The sequence below is a fragment of the Musa acuminata genome, chromosome BXJ1-6, assembly GCF_036884655.1.
Source record: "Musa acuminata AAA Group cultivar baxijiao chromosome BXJ1-6, Cavendish_Baxijiao_AAA, whole genome shotgun sequence".
Taxonomy (NCBI): domain Eukaryota; kingdom Viridiplantae; phylum Streptophyta; class Magnoliopsida; order Zingiberales; family Musaceae; genus Musa; species Musa acuminata.
This window is the reverse complement of record NC_088332.1, coordinates 40370630-40391224: the sequence shown is the minus strand read 5'-3', so window position 1 is coordinate 40391224 and position 20595 is coordinate 40370630. Positions and strand designations below refer to the sequence as shown.

The 20595-nt window shown below is 38.7% G+C and overlaps 3 protein-coding genes across 3 annotated transcripts; 1 reads left to right on the top strand and 2 right to left on the bottom strand.

Annotated features, from left to right (window-relative positions):
* Positions 1–722: 722 nt before the first annotated feature.
* LOC103989318 (probable inactive receptor kinase At1g27190) lies at positions 723–2997 on the top strand. The gene has a single exon (XM_065188750.1). It carries the CDS (start codon positions 899–901, stop codon positions 2696–2698), a length of 1800 nt encoding a protein of 599 aa, XP_065044822.1. The 5' UTR covers positions 723–898; the 3' UTR covers positions 2699–2997.
* Positions 2998–7242: 4245 nt separating this feature from the next.
* LOC103989317 (kelch repeat-containing protein At3g27220) lies at positions 7243–16328 on the bottom strand. Its single transcript, XM_009408126.3, has 7 exons — positions 16007–16328; positions 13900–14085; positions 12811–13040; positions 12358–12528; positions 10186–10291; positions 7795–8001; positions 7243–7633 (listed from the first exon to the last, which is right to left on the bottom strand). Exons 1-7 carry the CDS (start codon positions 16193–16195, stop codon positions 7469–7471), a joined length of 1254 nt encoding a protein of 417 aa, XP_009406401.2. The 5' UTR covers positions 16196–16328; the 3' UTR covers positions 7243–7468.
* A 1273-nt stretch (positions 16329–17601) lies between these two features.
* LOC135676978 (uncharacterized) lies at positions 17602–20558 on the bottom strand. Its single transcript, XM_065188749.1, has 3 exons — positions 19340–20558; positions 18262–18343; positions 17602–18000 (listed from the first exon to the last, which is right to left on the bottom strand). Exons 1-3 carry the CDS (start codon positions 20143–20145, stop codon positions 17788–17790), a joined length of 1101 nt encoding a protein of 366 aa, XP_065044821.1. The 5' UTR covers positions 20146–20558; the 3' UTR covers positions 17602–17787.
* Between the last annotated feature and the right edge of the window lie 37 nt (positions 20559–20595).

The window sequence follows — 20595 nt, the reverse complement described above, 5'->3', positions numbered from 1 at the left end:
TTGTTCCAATAAAATTTTCTTTTGATTTTTAATTTTATAAAATTATTTTTCTTAATATTTTATTTTCATAAATACAGAGAATCCAATATAATAATATTTTAAAAATAATTAATTATATTAAAAATAATCTATAATGAGTCCGGATAATTGACACCGTTACTTGGATCGAGGACTAAAGTCCGCTCCGTCATGATTCGCCGAGCACCGTAGTGAGGACATGTCACGTGGACGGTAACTCACGGAGGCGTTCCTGTAGTGGACAAACGCCGCACAAAAAGGCGACCGGTGGATGCTACGCGTTACACAGTCACCTCCGCCCCCACCCCAGGCAGCGGGCCCCGCGCCCGCCTTTTTAGTTCCATCTCAGTCAAATCAGATCCAATGTGGTTTTACATGTTTGTCCTTATAAAGATATAAAATCACACAATTACCCTTGTAATTCTAATAATTAAAATGGTAGGTATATAAAATAGGGAATATCTAAAATATATCTATAAGTTTTAGGATGTATGGATAATAGGGATGTATATGTAATTTACCAAATAATTTTGTGCCCCCCACCTGCCTTATATATGTTACATTATAATTAAGTTTTAATATATATAGGGATATATATGTAATTTGGTGAATAATTTTGTGGCCCCACCCGCCTCTGGTGAAGGAACTGCCTTGCCCACTACACCTATTGCTCTCTCTCTCTCTCTCTCTCTCTCTCTCTCTCTCTCTACTACGCGAGTCTTTCTTGCCCATTCTACTTTTCCCCACCTCGAAGGTGAAGTCGGCAGGTCACTGCTGCCCCATCCTCCCGAACTCGCTTCTTCTTCTTCTTCTTCTTCTTCTTGTTATTCAACCCTCCTCCAATCCATTTCCTCCTTCCACACCATCCCGTTGGATCAGTATGAGGACGATATTGTGGAGGAGCTTGTTGGTGCTACATGTTGTGGCTGCGGCAGCGGCAGCGGCAGCGGCGGCGGCGGAGGACGACGTGCGGTGCCTCCGCGGGGTGAAGGCTACCCTCGACCGTGATGGCAGGCTGAGCTGGAACCTCTCGAATGGAACTGTGGGCTTCGTCTGCAGTTTCGTGGGCGTGTCGTGCTGGAACCCCCAGGAGAACCGCGTGCTGGGGCTCAACCTTAGGGACATGTCGCTCTCCGGCTCGATCGCTTCTGATCTCCAGTACTGCGCCGCTGCCAACGTCCTCGACCTTTCCTCCAACGCCATCTCCGGCGCCATCCCCCCTGACCTTTGTTCCTGGCTCCCCTACCTCGTCACCCTCGACCTCTCCAACAACCAGCTCACCGGCGCCATCCCCCCCGGCCTCTCCGGCTGTCGCTTCCTCAACACCCTCGTCCTCGCTGGCAACCGGCTCGAGGGCGCCATCCCGCCCTCTCTTGCCCAGCTCGACCGCCTCACCCGCCTCGATCTCTCTGACAATCGGCTCTCCGGACCCATCCCTGCGCCGATCGGCGACAAGTTCGCCTCCTCCTCTTTCGATCACAACGACGGCCTCTGCGGCCATCCCGTCTCCCGCTGCGGCAGATCGCTCACCCGGACCATCGTAATTGTCGTCGCCGCCGGCGTCTTCGGCGCCGCCACCTCGCTCGCCCTCGCCTGGATGATCTGGCGGTGCTGGTCACCGTCCGGCAAGCGGGCGTCTCCCGAGCGCGGCCGAGAGGACGGTAGGTGGTGGGCCGAGCGGCTTCGGATGGCGCACAACCGCCTCGTGCCCGTCTCGTTGTTCCAGAAGCCGATCGTGAAGGTGAAGTTGGCGGATCTGATGACGGCCACCGCTGACTTCCACCCGAGCAACTTAATTGTCGCCGGGAGCCCGAGAACTGGGACCTCGTACAAGGCCGTGCTGCCGGACGGATCGGCTCTCACTGTCAAGCGGCTCCACTCTTGCCCGCTGCCGGAGAAGCACTTCCGCGCGGAGATGGGGCGGATCGGGCAGCTCCGGCACCCCAACCTGGTACCCCTTCTGGGCTTCTGCCTCGTCGAGGACGAGCGGCTTCTCGTGTACAAGCACATGCCCAATGGCGCCCTCTCCTCGGCCCTCGAGTCGCTTGATTGGCCGGCCAGGGTCAGGATCGGGATAGGCGCCGCTCGTGGCCTCTCCTGGCTCCACCATGGCTTCCAGATCCCGTTCCTCCACCAGAACTTGAGCTTGAAGGCCATCCTTCTCGATGAGGACTACGAGGCAAGGATCACAGATTTTGGGCTAACAGGGCTGATGAGGACATCAACCGGGGATGGAGCTGACACAAGCCCGTTCCTGAATGGGGACTTTGGGGAGTTCGGGTATACGGCACCAGAGTGTGCTAGTAATGCAGATCCGACCACCAAGGAGGATGTGTACGCTTTTGGGATCATTCTGTTGGAGCTGGTCACAGGGCAGAAGGCTACTGAGATAACCAGTGATGCAGCAGGAGAAGGGTTCAAGGGGAGTTTGGTGGATTGGGTGAATCGGCTTTCTATCACAGGTAGAATTCATGAGGCATTTGATCTGTCACTTCGGGGGAAGGGCAACGATGACGAGATTATGCAGGTGTTGAAGATTGCTTCTGGTTGTGTGGTAGCCTCACCAAAGGAGAGGCCTTCTATGTATAAAGTCTTCCAAACTTTGAAGAAAATTGGGGATGGATATGATCTCTCAGAGCATTTAGATGAATTCCCACTTGTTTATGGGAAGGAAGAGTAATCGCCGATGAAGTTAGGCTGCGGATTTGGCCTTCAGACGAACTTAATCGCAATGCCATGCAAGTCTTTGTCCATGGAATTGTATGGCTTCAGCTGGGTGGTAGGCTCTTTTGTAGTGATTTGAAGACCTTATATAGATTTGATTCATCTGTAATATTGTTATCGTATGATCGAATATTAGCACAGACTGTAGCTTCTTTCTATCCCATGAATCGCAACTTCTAATGGTTGTACAACCCCTGCTGGGGAATCCAAATTACTTTTCCAATGATCAGGTACTGAACTGTATTTTCCCTTTTACTTCATTATTAGCACCTAGTTCATCATAGGTTAGATCTAACTTTTTCTTTGTGATAATTGCTATCATTTTCGATTTAAATGTTATATAACTTCTGCTGATGCTTTACAGGTTTGGTAAATCTGTTTATTGTCATTATTCCTGTTTACCAAAACCTTGTTAATTGTTTCTTAATTGAACATATACTGAAGTTTATAGATTTGTGTTTCCATAAAGCGTGTATAATTTTCTGTCATTTCTTATTATCACTCTTTCAGCTGACTATAGATGATCTCCGGTGAGATATCCTAATGCTAAAGGTGTTGTAGTGTGCGCAGTTAAGAGGTCAGAGTTCGGGTCCTGTAAACATCAACTATTGGTGATCTGAAACTGTGTTGTTTTAAAAATAGCTATTGAATTTGATTATCAATTTTTAACATTTCAAGTGATATAAGCAATATAGAATTCACAGACACAAAAAAAGGACAAAAAGACACATCAGGTTTGCACCATCCTTGTATCACAATGGATTATTGATGATCAAAATGAATACTCGTTTAGAAATTTCATTCATTTGGTATGGACTTTTCTAATACATTATTGTTTATGCAATCCTTTTTTAGTTTTTAGATTATACTGATTACTGGTACATATCATTTGCGTTTTCTTTTGTGTTGCAGTTTCTTTTACATCTGATGTCCTTTTCTTCGTTAAGGATGAGCAGATCTGTATGATTATTTGACAGATATTGCACTCTTTGCCATCATTAGATCCATTAACTATATTAGTGCCTCGGACAAAAGGTGAAAGATAAACAGCAATTGCTTATGGGCCTTGAGTGGCTCAATGGATTATAGATCCAGTTTACGGGATCATGAGCTCTGGTATGACCCTCCGTGAACGCCTGAGGGTTACCTATGTGACTTAGAATCATGACTTATGTGATTCATGAAGTTAACATTATCTCTATTGATTTTTGGAGATTTGGAAGTTGCATAGCTACTGTTAGTGATTAACAGACACTCTTTCGTGGTTTTTTCTGACTATCCAATAATTGTAGGTGTATGATGTACTTGTAATTTGTGGTGCCTTAAATTATCCTTTGATCTATTTTTGCACATCTATTAAGTGTATTTCTTAATTTATTCGAAACTTCTTCATATCTTCATTGCCCTTATTCAGGTTATTCCCAAGCACGTCTGGTACTGTTGTCGCCATAGATCAGCCGGACACCTTGTTACCCTAGTAGCACAGAGGATTTACGGGTCATGGGTAGAAATCCTGTTAATTGAGCTAAATGATAATGGCAATGCTACTTTATTATCTCCTGAGTACTTGGCCACCTAACTGTTATTTTGACTCTGTTACCAGCCATCTTAAGGAAAGCTAGCTCTATCATGTATCAGGTGCCGGTGTGCAATAAAGATCATTAGATAGGCTGACTGTAATCAGAGGCAGGTTGATGAATTTTTCTTTTACTTGTTCCTGGAGGGATAACTTATCACCTTTCTACCTGCAGATCCTGCTGGGTCCTCTGCCTCAGTCTTTCATATCCTGGAAGCTGCATTGGGCAAGTTACAGGATAAGGTAATGTAAATACTGTTTAAGTATCCTTCTGTGGCTCTTACCTTTTTGCTTGGGACATTTCTGTAATACACATCTGCATAGTTTGCCCAATTTGTTGGTTCTTCTTCCAGCTAAGCACATGCTCTTTGCTGAATAAAAACTGTACTTTCTTTTTGACAGATTCTAATGTAACATTTAGTCGTGATAGAGCTCATTATAAGTATTACAAACTATGCAAATTATTAAAGTAAAATATGGTTTTGTTTCTTTATATATATATACTGTCACTTTAATGTTTGACTATTTGACAAATAATCTGACATGCTCCACCACTTTCTTTATTGGTTGGTTTCGCAGTTGGAATAATTGGTTGCTTTTGTTTATTGTTGTTTTTGATGGAAACACTTGAACATGCATTTTTATCTGCATCTTATTAGTTTATTATGTGACCACTTAAATGCCAGTTGTGTTAGTTTGGCCGAAGAAGAAAAGAATAAAAAATTTATTTATCTGAAAACCAACCAAACCATTTCTTGGCTCTTAATTGCTTACTCTCTGAAGAACTGTGTCATATTCATTTAGTTGTTGGTTCACATATTTTTCCTAAAAGTTGATGATTTCTGGTACTTAATGAAATTTCTACTGGTAGTATTCTTCTTTGTTTCTTGACACTGGTAGACTCTCTGGTGGGCTTTATTGCATGTCAAAATCTGAATTAAGAGGTGAAATATGAAGAGTTAAACAGAACAAGAAGCCTGTAAAAAAATAATATAAATTCTATTTTTCTTGTAGTAGAAACTTATGTAGAGAATGAGCCACTAAACAACAGTTATTGATGCCACCAGATCAGTTAATATTGTCTTTTGAATGAGGAGGCATTTAAAAAGTGAAATGTTGTCAATTATCTTCAATAAAACTTTTAAGTGGATGAAACCGGATGTTTGAAGAGAGACCACTGCTGGAATGATTACCATTGTGTGTTTAGTGCATTTGCTTCTATTTATATGCTTGCTAAGTAAGAGACGTCCTTTTACGTGGCAATCTTAAAGAACCAAGGAACATAAAATAGACTGATGGTCAACTTGGAAGTTTTACTTGGCACCAGTAGTATTATCTTCACATGAGACATTCTTGATGTACTAGTAATTTGGAGTTTGTACCATTATGAAAAAATATTTTCCCATCTGCTAGAGAGATTTTGTGGTTTATTTGTGTATAACTTGTAACACTCCTGATTAGTCCAATATTAAAAATGAGTAAGATTAAAATTGACTTATAAGGATTTGATGAGTGTACTACTATCAACTTCAGCTTAAACATTTTGATCAGTGGTTTAAACCAAATGAAGTTGATAGACTAGTTAGTCCATCAAGCTCTCGAGTTGGAGGCTCAAATAGGAAAAAACTATTCATAGACGGAGTCAGAGGGACCTTCGATTTTGACTCTGCTACAAAAATAGCTGATGGTGCGTTGGTTTGTATTCTAATGACATAGTAGAGGAGCACGAGGATCTTACATCATCACATAGCAAGATTGACACAGCGGACAGTGTTGGATATCTGCTCTTAAGTCACATAGAACAAATTAAAAAATATATATCAAATGAGATATCAAAATCTTAACCTTTTGACTATGAAGCAGGTTAGGTGCACTATCATTTTTTTTTTTATCATTTATATGTTTTGTTGAATTCATTAATGAAAACTAAACAGTACATGCATTTGCAAATTATAATTTTGTTTTTTCCCAAATTAGATCATTTCCAATGCGAGTTGAATCAAGTGCAATTTTTAAATCTTTGAGATTTTTGTTTCAAGTTGCAGAAAGTCACTAGCGGACAAGCAGCATTATTCCGATGTCAGGCTTCCTTCATATACCAACCAGGTCAAAGGTTAAAACGTGGGTTGCTTCTAAATATAAGAGAGCCAAAGCAATTTGGTTATCAGGTGCAACGTTTCTTTTTTAGTCCAAGAGTTCTAAGTTGACTGTGCACCAACAATAGATAATATTAACAGCTTGCATTGGAATATTGAACGAATTAGTGGCCAAAGAATTCGTAATAAAAATTCTGTTGTATTTAATAAAGAAAACTATTTCAGTATTTATTTATTTATTTATTTATGTGTTTATGAGTCTCTCGTGCATTGATTTTGCTCTTGAAGAAAAGATGAATGAATAATAATAGAACAAGAATGAAAGAGGAAGGGTGTACGCTTACGATGACATCTCGCAGCGGTGCCGCTTGCTGAATTCTCGCATTAAAGAAGTCGACGACTCTAAACCCTACAAGTAGTTGGGTCAAACCCCGCGTCGATTAGTTGGAGCGGGCCAAACTCCCTTTGTTCTTCAATAACGTGGCAAGCAGTACGCTTGTGCGTTACGTAACACATTGTATATAATTAAGTACCTTGCGAACATTCATTGTATCTTCCCAGGATACGCTGGCCTCTTTTCTTATCCTACCGCCGCCATCCTGCAAGCTGAGACCGGCCAATCGTGAGAGATACAATAATAGTACATCTGCAACCAGCTTCGTCAATTAGATAAAAGAAGAAAATTTACCTGAGTTTGTTCCATCACGCACGGTATGGTAGTCACATAAAGGCCATGTTAAGAAGGCGTGCAAATTGAGGCTTTATGTGATACTGAGAAAAATCGAACTCCTCCAGAATATTTGGAAAACAGCAGTTCTATGAATTACGTAACCACAAAATCGCTTTTGAAATTGATCATATAAGTTTGCTAATGCAAGAATTTTAATGACACCCTCATAAAGAAATTAAAAAAGAACGAAAAATGATGAGCCTAATCTACAACAAGAACAAACATGAAAACCCAAAAATTAATAAATGCTGTTTGATGCATGCTACACTCATCAAATAATCGTCTGGAAAATTTCATTTAAAAAAGCTCAGATTTCGCTAGGAGTTATAGGTGTAATTTAGTTCTCCTCATGGATCCTACAACCTTCTTGGGAGCGGGATCATTGGGACCCTTGTCACGCTGGCCGGACGTGAAATAAAGCCAGCCGTTCCAGTATCCAACCAAGGTAGTCTTGATGCGGAAGGGCATCCTTCCGATCACTGACCATTCCTGCATATTTTAATGGAAACTTAGCCTTGATGATCGCATGCATTTCATACCAAGTTGGAAAACTGACAGTAGAATCATCGAGTCTGAACAGAATAATCGATAACGGATATGTAAGAGGTACTGAAACAAGGGATTATATCAGCGGAGAGAAAGTTGCCTACCAGTGTATCCAAATTGAATCGAAATATTTCACCAACCAGCACCATCTTTTTGGTTATAGGATGTTTCTCCGTCGTGCCGCCAGCAATAATGATTGAATTGTTAACATTAACCCATGCAAATTCTATGTGAGAATCTGGTTTAGGCATGGGTGGAAGTTGCTTCCATTTCATCTCATCATCAAGCATGTAAACATCGCTGTAGACCACCTAGGTAAGGAACATAGTGAGTTAAGAAGTAAAAAGAAAGCACTCGTATTCACTTATTAAGAAAAGTTGATTAGAAGCACCGCAACCGTTTCCATCAAGTATCTGAAACTATGAACCATACAAGTTCAATTAAATATCTGCTTATTTGATTGCTATATTTTACAAGGGTAACACAAAGAATCTGATCAAACTATTATGAACTATTTTCTGTGCAATCTTCACAATAAAAATTCTTAACACAGAAATCAAATGAGATTGTGCAAATCATTTTGCAGGGGCATATAAGAAGACAGGAAACAAATATAGATCTTATACTGGCTTTGATTCCCAAATCCAAGGTATATATTCCCTCATTTCTGGGTGTCAGTCATACAAGAAGATTTTTTTGAGTTTGTTTTCTAATAAAATAAAATTACCATCTGCCGGGAATCATCGGATTCAGCTTGATCAATGGATTTCAAAAAAGGAATTAAATGAATTTTTTGAAGGCATAAAATTTAACCTCTATATATAATATATACCAGATGTTCTAAAGATAGTGCTGACAAACAAGAACCAGATCAATTTTGACTTCACAAGCATACGATAGGAACTTACCCAGATCACACAATAATGTCGAAGCATCAATTTTACTTAATTTAATCTCACAAAGCATGCATTATCCAAGTAGATAGGCTATCTAAAACTAAGATATCGGGAAGTGACAAAGTAGATAAACAACAAGGTATATACTATTTCAAGTATTTCCTGGCTATATAAATCTTTTACCGTCATTGAGCTTTATAGTTTCTACTAGAACCTTTTTAGGTCCCTCTATCTTTCCATAAATCACTAATATTTATTAATCTCACCCTTTTTAACTACAACCTTCATAGGACTCCGAAGCATATTTCTGTATCATCTTAGATGATTCTTTCTTATTTTATCATAATCAAGGCTACTGACTACTGATGAATGGAAATATTTTTTTTCTTATCCTTCCTAATAATTTCATACATCCACATCAACATTCTCATCTTGATGACAGAAACACTTTTTATATACGTTGAAAGCGACAAATTTAATAGCACACTTTTATGGATTGGCTGTACAAATTCCAATCTAGCAAATTTATCCAACCCATTCAACATCACCAGCAAGCCATGCACTAATGAAATAAAGCTTCCAACGGCTTTTACCAAAATGAGTCGACAGCCTAGTCTTCTGCGGGAGATGATGTCAATAGCTGAGAATAACTGGGAAGTATTCATGCCTTGAGAGTTTGAAAAATCTAGAACTACGGTCATCTCTCTCAGCTCCAAAGATTTAATAGTTTAAAATTTATCAAATAATATGGACTAAAATCTGAAATCGTCTATCAGAAGAGGCTCGACACAAGTGCCAAACCAGAGTGATGTTCTAGAGTCCTACAATAAAAGCAATGCAAACCAAGAAGCTAGCTTTGCCCTTTGGGGTAGCCCTCTTGGCATGAGAAAGGGAAGAAGCTCCTTCCAATGGAGCACATAGTCATCAGCATTCAGTATCAAGACCAGTATATATGAGAAAAATTTAAGATAAGAATAATGTCCAAAAACTGATTAAAACACAAGTGCTAGTACTGTATGTTGGAAGTGACAAAGATATATTTAGTGTTCTAAATAGGCAAGGAGATTTTAAAACCCACTGAATCTTTCAAAAAACAATCACATAAACTTGTTATTTAGGTAAGCAAAGTCCATGCGGACTTGAATGCAACCGGAAGTCTTGAATAGGACTACTGGTTCATATTATTCATTCCAACACTAGTCCAACAGAGTCACCAACTTACAAGATAAACTAATACAATATTGGATATATTCTACCAAAAAAGCAAGCTAAATAGTTCAAGTTTCCAACCAATAAACAGACGAGCAAGGATTTTATGCAAATTAGTTTATGAATTTATGATTCCTATAATGTGGTCATATAAAGTTTATTATACCTGGAATCGTATCTTTTTTATTATAACCCTCCAGGGCAAGAAACATCAGAAATGTCATATCACACACCATGGATAAATTAAGGACAACGTTAAGACGATTTTACAGGACTGCCTAGCAAATGATGAAAATTGTTTCAGATTATGAAATTGAATAAAGAAGAGTACTGTAAGACACATGATGAAAATTATTTCAAGATACCCTAATATAATGAATGATGGCTTACCTCACTCCGTCTGACACATTTGAAAATTGGTGATCCAGGTTTGGCCATAAAATCACCTTCTTGACCACCAATAACAATCAGCTGATCATTAGCGACTACACAAGCCCTGATGATAAAAGATGTTTCGACTAAGGATTATGCCATGAGATTTGCAACTTAATGTGATATTGATTGAATGAAAAATTGTGCTAGTCAATTGTTCCCATAGTTTTCTTGATTAACTCAAGCTCCATCTATAAGTAACATGACTATACAGTATATCTTATTATGATGATGGTTGATGATGCAAGATATATACATAATGTCCACCCTAATTGTTGAAAAGTATGATAATGTTGCTGAAGAAATAATTGATAAATGAGAAGAATTTAATAAACCATATGGATTGCCTACCATTTGGGGCATGTAAATAACATGGTTGCACACACTTTGTTCAATCAGCATCACATTACCAAGTCCAAAGGCAAAAGAAATAAGAGAAAGCTAAGATCTTGACAACCGCCAGGGAACTAAAATAGAAACTAAACTACTTTTAGAGATAGACTAACTCCTATGACACTGAATGCCTTGCTTGCACTTAAAAAAAGGGCACTGTGCTTCTTTTCTTCAAAGAAACATTTACATAATTCTGTTTCATGTGAGCTAAAACTGAACATACAGATATGCTATCTCTACCCAGGAAAGCTACATGTAAAACTGCATATATACATGTTTCTCTAGAGGCAAAGTGGAACTAATATCCCATTTGAGTCTTTCCATTCAAGTGTTACCCGGTCAAAATCATTGGAAATCTGGCTTCCAGACTGCAATTTCACTCTGTTGGCCATGATTGAGGGCCTTTTATTAATCATGTTTTGATGATCATGCCATTCCGGTATGTAGCTCAGTGAATGGATCTATACACAGATAATGCAAATATGGCTGATCAATTATGACATGCCATATAGGCCTTTTGATAATGAACCAAACTGTTGGAATTTATTCAAATGTTCTGAATATCATCTGAGTCCAAATTAACTGTTTGTGTTGACTATAGTGTCAAACTAAGTTAGAATACTTTTTCCCCTTCTCCAGTGTACTTGATAAGCAGACAAAAGAGCTTTAAAAAAATGTGATAACTTTACCAAGCTCTTCAACTGCTATACAATATGTTTAGAAACTTAAATAGCCTTATTTTAGAAAAAATAAACTTCAATCTGGAACCAAACTAAAAGATCTAGAACTCATTTTACAATAACCTTAAAGCGATCACTATCTGCATAAAAAAATGTAAAAACATATTTTACAAGGATTGGCAAGTCCAGTGCAGCATTCATGCCACTTCATTAGTAGCATGTAAATGTATGTATTACATGATGCACCATGAAGTGCTAGTGCTTGGCATGCGCCTTAGTTCATAACTTCATATATGAGCATAGTGGTAAATACCCACGTTATATACTTCCTCTTGGCATGACATTGCAGGATATAAAAGAATGCCTAAATAAATATTAGTGTGACTGAACTGTTTGACAATGCTTTGTTTCATTCTGTTTCAACCATTGATCCTCCTCTATAAAATTCTTTTCCATACATTTAGTAGGGTAAGAAAGAACCAGAACACTTGGTTCTTCTCCCTACTCTGACAATGATTACACAGTATGGCAAGACGCACTGTATGTCAAACCCTACTAGATGAAGCAACATTAACCACATGACTCCGATGATCAAATACATGGAAATATTTCAAAGGATACCAACCTTAGGAAAAACAAATGTTCAAGGTGCCTACTGGCATAAAAAATATGACGAGCAACACTTATCTAGAAAGAAACTACTAACAGAAAGAGCATGTTCGATAAATAAATTTAATCCTATAATGACAAATTAAATTCTAAGAAATTAAGAGATGGGAAGCAACAGATAAGATAACAACCCCCCCTTCTGCAGAAACAGAATATAATTCGTAATTAGAAATATAAAGTGAAAACAAATCATAAAGAATTATATGTATCTTCAGATTACATTAAACAAATTAGAAGTATTGACATTTGACACTAATTAGAAGCAGAATCACATTTCAATCCCAATGAATATATCAAGCATAAAAGATCGGGTATATATTACTCACAGGCAAAGTTATTGATAAAGTTTGACAAAAGAACACTAACTTAAGGTAAATGGCCCAAAGACCTGTGGGGACCACCACGTGGTATAGGAATTTCACTTCGCCATTCTTTCTCCAAGGCTTTTCCATCTTTCACTGCAAGACTCCAATGTTCTAATCCAGGTTCATGGCGGTCTTCCTTGCTGCCACCCATGACATGAAGTCTGCCTCTCCAAAGCTGGGTGGCTGGGGCATACCTACAAATGCACCATTAATGCTTTTCAAGGATTGGAACATTTTGATCCAAATTTTGCAGAAAGCAGTAAAATGGCTAGAGAACATTTTGAACTGACTAACATTCACAAGACTCTTACACAAAGAGGATCAGAAAGTTTAAGAATTGAGACACATAATAAAAAAGAAATTTGTGGAGACTTAGATAAAGCTCCATAAGTCTGATTTAAACCCTTGCATGTGACAGTATCATGCTACGGAATATAAATATGACCTTGTTGAGATACTAACTTCGATGAACTCACCTAGGTACAGGCAAGGGAGGCAAATCATGCCACTCTTTCTTCTCAGTGTCCAGCACAAAATTGCGAGCCGTAGGGCCTCTACATTGAGGACCATATTGTCCAGTCACTACATAAATGTATCTTCCATCTGTTACCATTCCTAAATGAGAATGTGCCATTTCTTGTGGCATGTCAAATCTTCCTCCCCATGTATTGTCAGTAAAATTGTAGATATCAACATGGGAATGAACCTACAAGAAATTGCAAGTGTAAAAGCTTGCTTAACCATGTAGCAAAAATAATATTTACATTTACGAGAGAGAGAGAATAAAATACTTCCCAATATTTAACAGCTGCACTACCTGAAATCATTCGACTAGTACTTCTTTTTGAAATTATGGATTGTTGCAATTAAGACAAGCAACACTTATCTTTTAATTAATCAGGTGTTAATGAAAATTAGCCGACCCCAAAAGGTTAAAATTATGGATTCTTGTTGTCGCAGGTGTTAACAAGCAGTAGAATCAATTAACAAAAAAAACCAAGAAATCAATCACAAGGTAATCAGGGTTGATAATTTTCAAAATAGTTCAGCAAGCTTCATCAAGCATATCAAAGAAAATTTTCTAACTACCAGTAACATAAATGATCATAGGAACCAAGTGAGAAAGTAACAATCATTAGTACAATGGCTACTTATTAACTATGCCAACTGAATGGGTGTATTTGTATGTGTGTGTCCATGTGTGCTATATATATATATATATATATATATATATATATATATATATATATATATATATATATATATATATATATATATATATATATATATATATGGAAACTCCTTAAAACTAGTCAATCGTTTTAAAGCCAGCAAATGTGATCAAATTTGGATGGGTGAAATGAAACTAATACGTTGTAACTTAAACCAGCTGGCTTCAGAAAACAACTTTTGAACATTGGAAGATCAACGAGCGCAAGGTACAAAATGCTCGAGCTAAATGTATATATTTTGGAGTCAAAACAATTGGGGATATAGAAGTGTATTACAAATAGAATAAGCAGATATGGACTGTAGCAAATTATAGGCCATAAAAAGATTCTCACATAGTTGATTGTACCGTATCCAGCAAAGACATATAAAAGATTCTTAATTTGTATAGCAGCCCCGTCTAAACGTGGCACAGGTGCCTCTGCCATCTCTTCCCATTGTAACTGTGGTGCTGGTAAATCAGCAAAAGTTGCATTCAGTTCTTTTGAAATTAGTGTTTGTGCACCCTTGTCCTTCTTAACCTGCATAAGGAATGTTCATAAAAACATATGAAAACAAAAAACATAAGGATGAAGCTTATGCTGGAGAAAAAGATGAAGAACTTCGAAAGCTATAAGACGAAAAGAAATAAGGAAGATTTCACGGGTAGTATAAACGATTAATACATTATGCAGTCATGATTCTCAGATTTAATAGTCTCTTAAGAACTGCATCGCATGCCACAGAAACAATATTTCAGATGAAATTTTAATAGATCATTTACAAAACCATGTCCAACTTCTAGTATAATATGATTGTTTAATAAATTAAGCATCTCAAAATTTTCATAAATTATTCTTTATTATTTTTAGAAATACTATCTTTGTTATAGCCATTTAATATTTTTTAAACTTTTTAATGAGATTCTTTTATTAGTTTTCAATTCAGTGATCTTTTAAACTTAAATACCTTGTGTCAAATGAAGCTCAAAGAATCTTTTAATATATAATATCCTCATGTTCTCCAACTTTTTATTAGTTTTTCTAATTAGTTGACATTTCTATGATTCATACATGTTATCTTTTTTGAAATTTTAAATTATTTCTTTGGCTTATTAAATAAGATAGACCAATTGTATTGTTCATAACCGACCCTCTCCCAATATCTATCTTGCATATCATCAGTTTGATAACGATCAAAGCTCATAGCAATAAGCTTTCAAGGTACTAAGATTGCTTCGCAAAATAACTTCAGATATTTTTATGGAAGTTCCACATATATAAAATAAATTGAAGTATGTAAAAATTAAAACTTAAAAACTTTATGAATGGAAGAATAATTAGAAAAGTTGACAGGCATCTATGATATAGAAAAAGAGGCCGTGTAAATGGTGCATACAAGATTATTTTCTCTTTTGCCTCTTTTCTGCTCATTTCATCATTCACCATCTTATATCAATGCTTCAACTATAAGCTCCCATGCTTTTTTTATTTACATATTAGTAAGTTCAACAAACAAAGCTGAACTACAAGATCAAATATTTATTTCGAAATCTTATCCTTCTATATCTAATTCTTGGAGGGACGGTCTAGCTAGCACAAGACTATCGCATCAATATGCACAGCACAAGAATATGATCTTTTCCCATTTCTTCTGGCAACTACAGAACACGCATATACCTATAGAATACAGATATCATTCCATACGTATAGTCCTATAGCAAACTTGAGAATGTAGGATCCAATATGGCTTTTGTAGACATCATGAAAAAGATGATCAACTATCTAATTAGTATTAGCACGGTTTAGGGATGCATTAGGATGAACTTTGTTATCATAGTAGGGGATCTATATTCTAAAACACACAATCAACTTAGCACTCTACCTTATTCAATATTAAAGTTTCTCCTTTCACCCAAGAATAATTCATAAGTCACACAGAAAGAAACAAATCATGAACAAAAGTTTCCACATCAGAATGAATATTACTTCAAACAGAAATCGTATCCAAAGCCTGAGTAAGCATTGTCTTAATCACTATTTAGCAAGAGGCTAGTACTAACTGACCATATAATTACCAGATTTGTCACAACTTCCTATATTTGTTTTCACCATTAAATGCAACTTACTTGCTAGAATCCTATGACTTAACAACAACCTCATACTTCAATCTTTAAACTTGAATACGAGTATGTAAGCAAAGTAGTCAGCATTCTCAACTGTTGTCAACGTTATCCTATTCTCGTTCTCTTTTACCTATTTAAGTGTGAGAAGTCATGAGCTTGCCTAAGCATTTCTATCACAATTGAAATCAATTAACGAAGCTAGATAATCACTAAAAAGATTTTCCAAGACGAATCATTCATGATATCCAAGAGCCTAACCCGATAACCTAGAAACAAAAGAATCGAAGCGCAGGATCAAAATGGAAAACGAAAGAACGAGATCGGAACCACACACTCACCGTCTTGGCTTTCGGATCGTCGACGGTGGCAGATCTTTCGAGAGAAAGATCGAATCTGGTAGACCAAACCGGAGAAGAGTAAGCGGAATTGGAGGAAGCCCAGAGGAAATCCGCAACGAGGGCGACTCCAAGAAGCGCGATGCAGGCCAGGACCAGGAAGTACTTCCCCGACGCGTTGGATCTCGCCATCCCGATCCCCACGGGAGCAGCCCTAGAAGAGAACGGAGATCGATGACGGGGTGAGGCGAGAGGAGGGATCGAAGGGTTGGGTCATTTCAAGTTGAGAGAGGCCAGTGTGATACAGAGTGCCAATGAAATGGGAACTTATTGGTTGCTTGCTCGGCTTGAGCGAGTGTATAGATGGGGACAATAGAGGATTCTGTTACTCCGCTGGAACCGGTTTAGATCGGACTCATCGCCCCACGCTGGTCAACGTCCCGTAAACACGTGGCAGACGTCCAGTGGGGGGACGAGCCAAGGGTCCCATTCGATGTGTTCCGCCACATCCTTCAGATGCGAGCTAACTCGGGTTTCAAGTCGGTCTCTGACCTAACTCGATGTGTTGCACAGCTGTCAAGGAAACGTAGCAACGCGTTTGTCGGTGGCTTGTTAGTAGCCGTCTATGGGCTTGGCCGCCTGTCGTGGGGGCCATCCTTTGTCCAATGTCCATTCAGGTAGAAACAACGGGTAGAGTTTAGTTTTCGGACTGGCACTATGTGTGAAGTAATTGTTTATATTTTTTAAATATATACCTAAATTATTGAAAAATTACGATATATAAGATCGATTTTTTTAAAGGATTTAAAGCGTCGTGTATTTTTTTATATATAAAATATTGGTCTAACGTATATCCGAAAAATTGAGAACTAAAAATTTTATCCAATAATTTTTATCTAAAATAATAATCTTGGATTGGATCTGTAGACTTTAATTTGTGTTTACTGAATTCTTAGGTTCATTTATTTTAGTCAAATTTCATCTATAAATCTTATAGAAAATCGAACGCATAGCATGATAGAATATAAACTTGATAATTTGGTATAAATGTTAATAAAAAAATTATTTGGCTTATTAAGTATATATCAAAAGATCTTTATTTACAACTTGTCGAACTTGTCTTAACTTTGACCTATCAGTCACTATGGATTTATCAGACAGATTTTGCATTGATAATTATGTCAGATGAGTTTAAACAAAGTTTTAATTGAAGTTCAAAAAAATAATGGCAAAATTGAAGCTAGTGATGTAGTTGAACTCTAGAAAAAAAAAAATCTAGAAAGGTCACAGTCATTTTTGGGAGATACATGATTGTCACAGAACATGGAGTTGAATGAGAAAACATTGCTGATCAAATTATAGCCTCATGTTATTTTCATCGTAGATCGATCTGTATTACTGAGATCTGGAACATGATTGTCTAGTTGGCTAAGCACGGCTACATCAATTGTCTCTGCCAAACTCATAACATCAAATTGACAAACATATTCATTTTTTGCAGTTTATCATCTCAGAAAAAGGTACAAATTATAAGAAATAGCAATTTCAACAAGAAATATAGTTGTTAGTTGAGAAGCAGCAGCAGCTGCTGCAGCTACTTGTGCTAAGATTATTCTATAAATTATTCCGATTTGAAGAAAAGTCAAATGAAGATGGGAGCACATAAAATGCATTTCCCTTGAGCAAATACAACCCCGATGAACATCGGCTGACACAGTAGTGCAAGAGCAGAACAAAGGCAGCAACACTTAAAAACATCAGCTCACAGATTGCAGCAATGGCCCTCAACTACAAAGAGAAGGCAACTTGAAGGAGAAAAAAGAGGATGGCAGGTGCCCTGTCCTCCTGATGTAGTCTGTTCTATCGGAAGTTCTTGCGGCACGATCATTCAGCTTGGCCGCTGCACTGGCACGCTTCTCCTCTGCGATCCTTCCGGCTGCAGCTGACTTGTTTGCGTATTTTTCTTGGGCTCGTGATTTGATTCTCTCTGCCTTAACCTGTGAGTCAGGAAAGTTGTCCAGAATTAACTTGTATCGAACAAAAAAAGTCAGACAGAAGGGTGTCATGCCAAGCATGTCTTCGATTGAAACATTTAATACTGTCCAAGAACCATCTTGACAAGAGGATGGCAAGACATATGTATCATGTCTCCTATTATGAGAATTTAAAGCAAAATTAGCTCTAACCAAAGATGTTTTGAAACAAATGCTTATGTAGAGAGAGAAAAGAAAGAGAAATAACATGTATTGGTTCTGTACCTCCATCCTCCTCATTTCCAATTCAGCTTTTCTTTTTTCATGATTTTCCCATGCTTGTATCTTCACCTCTTCACGCTTGTATCTGAAGATGCATAATGCAAACACTTGAGAAAGTACAAATAAGTAAATGCTAATATTGCTGGAGTCAAAGAAATTGAATTCTTCTGATACAGCAATGAACAAAAGCTTATTTTAGAACTAAGCAGCAAAGACTCAAAATTTATAAGGAGATAATTGGGCATGTTGTTCAAAATATATTCCCAAAAGAACATGAAATTAATATCCTGCATACATGCATTTGCCAATGGAATACATCTTGTAACTTCAGTGGAGATTCACACAAATTGTGAACTACAATGAACATGCACTGCGGTCCTCATAGCTCTTGGGCTGAAGCTAAGCATTCTAATGTTGTCTGGTCAACATATACATGTGAATTATATAGTCCAGACAGCACAATTCAATGCCTTCAACCGCTCACTCTTCCTGCTACACTTTGATTTACAGGAACAATTATTTTGTTCAATGTTCGATATTGAAAGAGTTGGATTATTCCAAAGCCGAAGGCTACATGTATCAGTGTTGGTTCATAATATATTGGTTTAAGCTTTTAGGTCGGATTATTATCCATTCACCCTGGATCAGTCCACGCCAGTTTGGAGATTGCAAAAGGAAAGTCTCTTTTTGCATTATGCTTATTTATTGGATAATCATTAGGGACTTCAGATCATTTATGCTACCACATGATTAAGTTTTAGGTTTCGACTGACAAAGTTACGATCCACAAGTATCCCTAGATGAGCTTACCTAGTACACTGTTAAGGGAATGAGCTACAAAGTAACCTTTTCTTAGAGAAAGGAACCACTGAATACCCTGTTCTCATTCTTCACCATAAGAATTTGTCACAATATTGAGCAACTTTTACGACAAATTATGACTTCACAAGAGATACTGAAATGTAGAATGCATCAAACACACTCCGAAGCAGGTAATGCTGGCAAAATAACAAGTTCTTATAAATGCAAGGAAAGAAACTAAATAAGAGAGAACATGAGTAAACCAGAGAGAATTCATTACCTTGCCAAGTACTTCGCACGCTCTGCCTCATCCCATGCCGTGGCTCGGGATTCCAGCGAACTCGGGTTCCGATCTTGCGCCGAGCCACTGATCTCATATGACCTGGCCCCGTCAGTCCCAGATTCTTCTCTCGAAGGCCAATTGCTCCCGCCGGCCGCGCCGAAAGGCACGGCCTCGCTTCTCTCGAGACTCCTCATCCCTTCTTTGTAGCTGTCATTTTGTTGAGCACCTTGACGGCATCTCACAGGGGTGGATGATCGAGAACATACCGGGCTCTTCAACACCGGAGTCGACGCACCAAGTGGCGTGCCCGTCCTCGATGGTTCTTTGCTTGCAATTGGAGTCATCTCCGTCCCTGCGTCTCTCAAGCAAACGGATCTTACCACCATGGACGAATCCTGCACCGGCTTATTCGTCCTCCACATTGCTTCGTTGTAATCCATCTTCTTCGTTTCCCCTTCATCGCACGCAGTAATCGCAAGAACGACGCCGCCCTCCAAGACTCCATCAGCGCTGCTACAAGAATCCCGTCCTCGCTGGGACAGTGAAGCGAGCAGCCTTCTATCGTCGGCGTTCGAGTTCCTCGGCTTGCTCACGGCGTGCTGGTGAGCTCCGCGGCCCGACAGCCCAACCAGCCACTTCTGCGCGTCATCCCACTTCGAAGGCGCCGGCTTGCTGCGCGAGCTCAACGCTTTACGATAGTGACGAGCTTTGTGTCCGACATCGCCATTGCAAGCGTTGCTGCCGGGATTATCCTCCTGCGCCGAATCAAATGTACAGGTCCCCTTGCTCTCTACAGGCCTCATTCTCTCAGAAACCGATGCGATCAACAGCGCATCCACTGTCCCATTCCTTCACCACCAACTCCCCACGTAAAAGGAACATCGAGCTTGCACAAGCTCGTCTCTTTTCTGAGATTCTACAGACGGAAGCAAGTCATCATCAAGTCAAGGTCAGAGAACCCCAAGATTTCCTCAAATCTATGGCCTGCTTCAGCAGCAGGAGCTCATTCTCGAGTACAGAAACAACGCAAGCACACAAACTCAAATGCATCTCAAGAGGTCAAGATCTGGTAAGAGCAAGGTAGAGAGAGAGAGGACAAGAGCTGCTGTGGGAAGAAAGAAGCATGGGAATTGGTGCCAGGCACATGGACGTTAGTCCATTTTATCTTATTTTCTGTTGAATCCATCCAACTTCGATCAAAAATAAATTTTGGTGTCATAGTAGCAGTGAAAGGATATGGCCATAATGGAAGG